Here is a 7500-nt window from a genome sequence, read left to right as displayed (position 1 = left end):
GAGTTGTGCCAAAGACTTTAAAAACGGTATGTGCAGTTTCTTTGCTTGATGTTTAGCATTTAAAAGCATAGAGCATGTGTTAGATATTGTAAACATTCCTTGGTATTACGCATGATGTATTATGTAACCATTTCCGTGTCCGGGAAGGAGTCGTCAGTGTGCTGAGTGATGGCTCACAGCCTTGGGTCGGCAAACAAACATGGATTTTCCGATTGACTTCCAAGTTATGATCATGACCAAACTAAGTGCTATAACTCATTAAACAGTAGCACTATCGACTTATAAGAACCAAATTGATTTCCAGGTTTTTGTTTTTTTCAGAGATCATGGAGATATGACAAAGTTATTCCGGCAATTCCTTGTTCAACGGGCAATTTCATTTGTTTGTTTGTGTGCAGGATATCTTGAAAAGTTATGAATGGATCTGGATGAAATTTGGTGGGCAGGTTGGGTGTGTCACAAACATGAACTCATTCGATTTTGGTGAAGATCCGGATCTGGATTCGGATCTGATAATTTTTAAGTGATTCTTCACCATTGAGAGATAGTGCTAAACTCGTATATAGCATCATATCTCAAAAAGTTTTCGATGGATTCGAATGAAACTTGGTGGACAGATTGGGTGTGTGGCCATGACAAATTGATTCGATTTTAGTGAAAATCCGGATCTGGATACGAGAATTGTTTAATTTTTAAAGTGATTCTTTACCATTGAGAGATGGGGCTCAAACACGATAAATAGCATGATATTTCAAAAATGTATTGGGCCCGATATGTTCTCGTGGATCAGGCATTATGTGGCGGAGGTATGCGCTCTACCGAGTGCCCTCCTCTGTGCATGGAACATTGTTATTACCACAACTACATATTCCCCAGCATCCACATTTTACCAAATTAGTTATTGTTTAAGGGGCTGGTGGATTCAAACATCGAACTGGAGCAAAATGACATGTATCTGCATTAAAGTTCCAAACACACTCAGCTGGACACGGGAGGCATGGGTGAATTTCTCCAAATCATTGTTATGGAATGTCCCTGACGAATATGTAAAGTTAATGAACCCGTAGTTGGAGGAAGGCTCTCTCCCTCAGCCACACGATTTGAGTATAAGAACCATCCAAGCTTGTTTACTTTGGTGTAGACTTTGGACCTGTATAGCAAGCAGACAACTCATTCCAACTTGTAGCATATTCCTGGAGCTGCATTATTGTTCCATCGTGATGCCAATGCTTCCAAGATCTCATCATCGCAAGACATGAACACCTTGAAACAAACCCTTGCAATTGACCAGTCCTTGGTTCTGATGCATGTTTTTTGTCCAATCTTGTTACAAATAGGTTGCACTGCAGTGTTTCTCTTCAGTTTGCCCTTCCCTGTGAGAAAGCTTGTAGTAACTGGTTGGCTTGGATACATTTGAATGATCAGGTAGGAAGACATCAGTGTCTGGAGAATCAATCACAACCTCTGCATCTGTCAATTGCAAGAGCATGCAGCAAGAGTAAAGGATCGGCATCATCTTGACTGTGGGTGAGTAGGGTGCTTGGTGAGCCTTAATTTCTGTCCCAGAGGTCACAATTCATTTCTTCAATCCGTTGCTAGGGATCATGCTGTGATCTAAATTCTTGGCAGCTAAACATTCTGAGAGTTCTGCTTTGGTCTTGATATTTAAGAGGAAATCCTTCAACAAAATATTCTGGATTAACGTACTATTCTTGACATGGTCATATGTTGATTTCCCTTTTGTCCTTTTTTTTTTCTCACTTGTTATTTGAGGGATGTGTTGAGATGTTTATCACTTACCAATCATCGTCATTTGCTGCCGTGTTGCTGGGCTTGTCAAGAAATGATTGTGCAAAGTCATGACATGTTTTCATTTGATCAGTTTTGAACATATAATTCATAAGAGCCATGCAATTGAAATGCTTACTCCATACGTTGAAGTTGAGGTTTCCTTTCCAGCCTCTATTGCCGTATCTTCCGATGCTGCACCTGGGATGCATATTATCTGCAATAGAACATTCATCATCTGGTTGTCAAATACATCAGTCATGCCTGATTCACTGTCCTAATAGCATTGTCCTAATCCAACAAGAGATACAAATAGGGATCATGGAACTATGCCAAATTCTCAAGTTCCGATACATTCCTTCAAATCAAGCTCTTGCCGGCTTCTTGAAATGACGATGAACCTCTGCAATAGTCCTGCTCTTCTTTGATTTTCACCAGCTTGTCTCCTGTACTTACTTCTATTGTTGCAGTGCACTTTTGAATATTCTGCGCTCGCTTTTGTTCATTTGGTCTCTCACAGCGAGGTTTCCCTCTGCAAAACATTTTATGACAAATCCCTCAAACATCTGCAGTCCAATTTCATCGCGATCTTTGATATCTTTGGTCACTTTTTCATTCATAACTTCTTTCGTAAGCAGGTTGTAAATATCATCCTGATTCTCATCTACCATACTATAACAACCATCCACGACCACTCTGAAAAGTAAATATATCAATAAAAATGGGTATTGTCAATGTCATTGGCTCCAGATAGTCTAGATGCCAAACAGCCATTTCAGGGCAAAGCGTGCTTAAAGGCCCAGTCACACTTTGACGATTTAGCCAGCTTATGCCGATTTTTGAAAAATTTGTCTAAAACACTGGCACACGTCGAATACGTTATGGGTAAGTTTTGGAAACATTGAGAGCACGCTGAAAAACACTGCCTTACGTCGTAGTACGCTGGCTTTCATCGTTGTACTTTGCGGTTGTCCTCAAATTTTAGCATGCTTGAAATTTGTTAGACTTATGCCAGCGTATGACTCACACGTTCCGCTACGCTGGCCATAAGTTGTAGGCACGTTGTGCGATCGTTGACACACGTCGACACACGTTAATTGTAAGTTACTCATAAGTCGAAAAACATAGAGGTAATGTTTAGCGTACCCGAAACTTATTTCTAACCTATGAGTAACGTGTTGTAGGCACATTACGCGATCGTTGACACACGCCCACACACGTTACTTGTAAGTTACTCATAAGTTGAAACACATCGAGGTAAGTGTTCAATGTTCCAGACTCCCTGTTTTTTTTTTTTTTTACATTTTTTTTTCTTCGGTATGACGGTGATGTTGACACTTCGATTTCTAGTGCGGTTATGATTTAAATCGTTGAATGGCAGCCTTTTAATTATATTATATTATAACCGCACTAGAAATCGAAGTGTTAACATCACCGTTACACCGAAGAAAATAAAAAAAATAAAAAATAAAAACCAGGGAGCCTGGAACACTGACGCTAACCATTACATTGACGTGTTTCAACTTATGAGTAACTTACAAGTAACTTTTGTCGACGTGTGTTAACAATCGCGTAACGTGCGTACAACTTATTCCCAACGCATGCGGAACGTGTGAGGTATACGGCAAGTACGTTGTAAAATGTTTAACACGTTTAAAAGTACAAGACGTACTCCACTTACTACGACGTATGATAGCGTACTGTTGTGGTTACCAAATTCGCAAACCACCATTCAGGTCCCTTAGGTGAGGTATCTCGGTAAGTACATGTGTAGTTAGGCCCAAACCCGTTGTCTAGTGGGAATACATGTCATTTATGCGTGCTGCGACTCTTCAGGATAGCCGTTTTTCTTTTGCTATCTTTATTTTGGACCAACCGCCATGATTACCACCACAACCACAACATCAACCACCCACCGCGGCGCCGCTTCACGTCACACCTCGTAACCGTCGCATCGCCACCGTTCTTGCGCCGCTTGTGGGTACCGGTGTTGGACTCGTGCAGGGCGCGCGCCGAACAGCGTGTACAAAACCACGGATTTTCCACTTCAAAAACGGATCAAAAACGACACACGCCCACTTTTGTTCCGTCCAATCGGTGCGAGAGGGGCGATTTGGCCCCGCCCCCAGGGCGTTGGAGGGCGATCGATATATGCAAATTTATGGATCAAAAAAGCATTCACGCCCACTTTTTCTCGGGCCAATGGGGAGCGAGGTGAAAGGTCGAAGGGAGGGGGTAAAAGATGAGAGAGCGAAGCCACGGGGCTTATATAAGCGACCGTGTTCGTCAGTCAGAAGAACAGAGAGTTAAGACTTCGCGGGCGGTGGAGTTGGCAAGAAGGAGCTGGTCGTCGTGTGCGTTGGAGTCGGAGTGGAGGGGACGGAGCTGTGGAGAGGCGGCGAGGGCAGACGAGGGGGTGCTCGCGTCGTGCAGGGAGCTGCACCCCAGGGAGGCCGACAGCGCGACCTGGCCGAGGTGGAGACGCTCGTCGCGGGACTCGAGGCAGAGTAGGAATCCTCTATACCCCGAGCATCAGCAACCCCCTCCTGTTTCCCCCCCGCGCTGAGATAGTGCGACCAAGGGGGCCCCTTTCCCACCCCCTACCAGACACTGCCCGCGAGGCCCGCGGAGTTGAGGCACCATCGCCGCTCCGCGTCTCATCACCAGACGGGTAGGCCCGACCAGGTCTCGGCCTCAGGCCCGCCTCATCTTTGAGGGTTCTCTGTTCTTTTCCTTGGTTTTGGGTATGTGTTGGCGGCGCCGTCTGTGAAGTAAAATTGTATAAGTGTTGCCGTGTGCTCGCGTAATCGGTATTAGATCTGCATTGTCGCATTTGCTTTTTGTGTAAATTGCATTGTGTTTTTCTTTTCTATGTGCTTTTGGTGGAATTGAATATGTGTGCTTTCCGTTCAGCGCGAATAAATGTGCTTTGTGTTGAACTGTTTCCCGCTTCGCTTCGTCGTTTCTTTCATTGAATCCTCATCTTGCTTCACGTAAAGGGTTGGTAGTGGGCTGAATACGCCCGATAATTAATCGAACCGTCGAGGTCGACGAATAACACCGCTCGGTTATCCCGATAGTACGGAACGGGTCGCTTAAGTGGCCCGTGTCCGAAGTCGACCTGCGGCGAGGTGCAATCGCCTGGTCTACCCTCCGCGTGGGTACTTAGGTAGGTCGAATTTGGCGAGCAACCCTATCCCACGCGGGGGCTGATTGGCTCGATCGCGGTGAGACCGAAAGGTCCACCCGTGACTGGTTCCCGGCGTTAGTCCGAGAGGGTCACGACTGGATTGTCCGTCCGGTGGGCGACGTGCCGCGATTCGAGTTACGTGGCCGTCAGCACGCCGGCGGGCGCGAATCCGCAACAGTACTTTAGCGTTCTATTCACGTATACCAAACTTACCCATACCGTATTCGACGTGCGCCAGCATTTTAGACGCATTTTTCAGAGGTCGGCATACGCTGACAAGATCGCCAAGGTGTGACTGCGATGTTGACACTTCCATTTCTCCGGTGGTTATGATTTGAATCGTTGTGCGGCAGCCTTTTAATAGGCTACGCCACGTGATCGTCGGCGATACGTGCAGCGCGCTATGCATAAGTTAGACTATCGTTGGGCATAGGTTGAGAAGGCCGACAACAGGTTCAGCATTCGTTGGTATAAGTTATCTATAACACAACGAAACGTTCTGTGTCCGTTACTAATATGTTATGCATATGACCAACTCATTATGAATACGTCCGAATCTTTAAAAAAAAAACATCAAAAGTTCAGCGAAAGCCAGCGTTTTTACATACATTGTGATACGTTTCCATTGCTGGCTAAAACGTCAAGGTGTGACTGGGCCTTTAGTGTCATTATAAAGTTTATTGGTTGATTCATCATCTCTGAGCTATCCTGAATCAGAATCAGCTGGGTGCCAGACTCGCACCCTTGAGGAAATTTTTTAGAGGCGAAAAACAAAATGGCCACCACCGACTTTTGATAAATTCTGTTTGGGCTATATCTTCACTTCTAATGTACTTACAAACACAATTTTGGTGTCTACTACTATGTTTCATGCGACAGACAAGGTAAACGTTGATGATTCTCTCAAGATTGGATGACAACAGATGTCGGAATTTGAATATGGATGGCCAACAAGCTTCAACAAGACACTAAGGCCTCGGTCACATTTGCCACGGCGACCGTGGGGTCTCCAAAATCTACGGCCACTAGCAATTATACGGCGGCCGCAATATTTCCATGGTCACACAATGTAGCAGTCACATATGTTTTTATTTTTCGGAGAGCCGCACGGCGTATTTAGGCTTAAGTCACATTTGCCACGGCGGCCGTGGGGTCTCCAAAATCTACGGCCACTAGCAATTATACAGCGGCCGCAGTATTTCCACGGTCACACAATGTAGCAGTCACATATGTTTTTATTTTTCGGGCAGCTGCACGGCGTATTTATAAATTGTGGAGACCGAAAACGTGGGGGTGCCATATGGTCTTTGATTTGATGTCGCACGGTGACCTTAGGGTGTTCCTGCAGCGGCCATATAATTTTCAAGGCAGGCGCAAGGTGCCCGCAAGGCGACCACAGGAGGACCGCAGGGAGGCCCTAAGGCGAACGTGTGGCCAGACGGACGGTAACAAATGGGCTAATTAATTAAAAAGATTTTTACCAGTTTTTTTTTCGGCTTGTCGAATTGCTATGGCGAACGTAGAAATGAAAAAAAGTTATGACTCTGCGTTATAATTCCACGGCGACCTTACGGCCTGTAAAATATAGCCATACGGCATAGGGCCACCCTGAGGCCACCTCAGAAACTCTGCAGCCGCCACACATTTCTCTCAATTCAGAGGGAGTACGGCTGCCGTATCCTCGCCGCAGAGCAAATGTAACTTAGGCCTTGGGTCTTAGAAATTGTGGAGACCGAAAACGTGGGGTTGCCGTACAGTCTTTGATTTGATGTCGCACGGTGACCTTAAGGGGGCCCTGCGGAGGCCATATAATTTTCAAGGTAGACGCAAGGTAGCCTCAAGGTGCCCGCAAGGCGACCGCAGGGGGCCCTAAGTCGAACGTGCGGCCAGACGGACGGTAACGAATGGGTTAATTTTTTTTGTTTTTTTTTTACCAGTTTTTTCGTTTCGGCTTGTCGAATTGCTACAGCGAACGTAGAAATGAAAAAAGTTATAACTTCGCGTTATAATTCCATGGCGACCTTACGACCTGTAAAATATAGCCAAATGGCGTTGGGCCACCCTGAGGCCACCGCAGAAAGTCTGAGGCCGCCGCATGTTTCTGTCAATTCAGAGGGCGTACGGCCGCTGTATCCTCGCAGTCGAGCAAATGTGACTTAGGCCCAACCAAGAAAGTGACCCTGATGATTTCAACCAAAAAGAGCATCAAGCTGGATGGAAGGCCAGTATATGATACTGAATTGATCTACACCCGAGTCATATGTCTCCAACAATACAGGGTTATTGATATCAAGGATGTCCTCTCTTACGAACTGTCCCCTGTCCCAGCCTCCTTGATTGATGAGAGCGGGGCAATGCGGGCTCAGTTGAAAGCAATCCTGAAGACGAAATTCCAAGTTGAGCAATCAAGTCGAATCCAAAGTGTTCCAGATGCTGTCATCGATGGATGCACCATGTTATGGACTGTACATTGGCCCACAAATGGTACAGTTGAGGATTATGTGATCAACTTCATGGGAACC

General features: G+C 45.6%; 1 protein-coding gene across 4 annotated transcripts in view; it reads right to left on the bottom strand.

Annotated features, from left to right (window-relative positions):
- Positions 1-7500, bottom strand: part of SLIRP (SRA stem-loop interacting RNA binding protein) — a 244313-nt gene that overhangs the window by 81057 nt on the left and 155756 nt on the right. For 3 of the 4 annotated variants that reach the window (XM_085889289.1, XM_085889288.1, XM_085889290.1), the window contains 2 exons: positions 2245-2320; positions 1928-2005 (listed from right to left, as the gene is read on the bottom strand). Coding sequence is in view for 1 of the 4 variants with exons in the window: in XM_085889292.1 (XP_085745418.1) it covers positions 1928-2050 (123 nt within the window). In the remaining 3 variants the exon portion in view is untranslated. Of the gene's footprint in view, positions 1-1927; positions 2321-7500 lie in introns of all 4 variants that reach the window. The other variant, XM_085889292.1, reaches the window with a different exon arrangement.

Source organism: Eptatretus burgeri, chromosome 7 (genome assembly GCF_056783735.1).
Source record: "Eptatretus burgeri isolate ZD-2024b chromosome 7, Ebu_testis_v1, whole genome shotgun sequence".
Classification (NCBI taxonomy): Eukaryota; Metazoa; Chordata; class Myxini; order Myxiniformes; family Myxinidae; genus Eptatretus; species Eptatretus burgeri.
The sequence above is the reverse complement of the archived record's forward strand: the minus strand, read 5'-3'. Positions and strand labels throughout refer to the sequence as shown.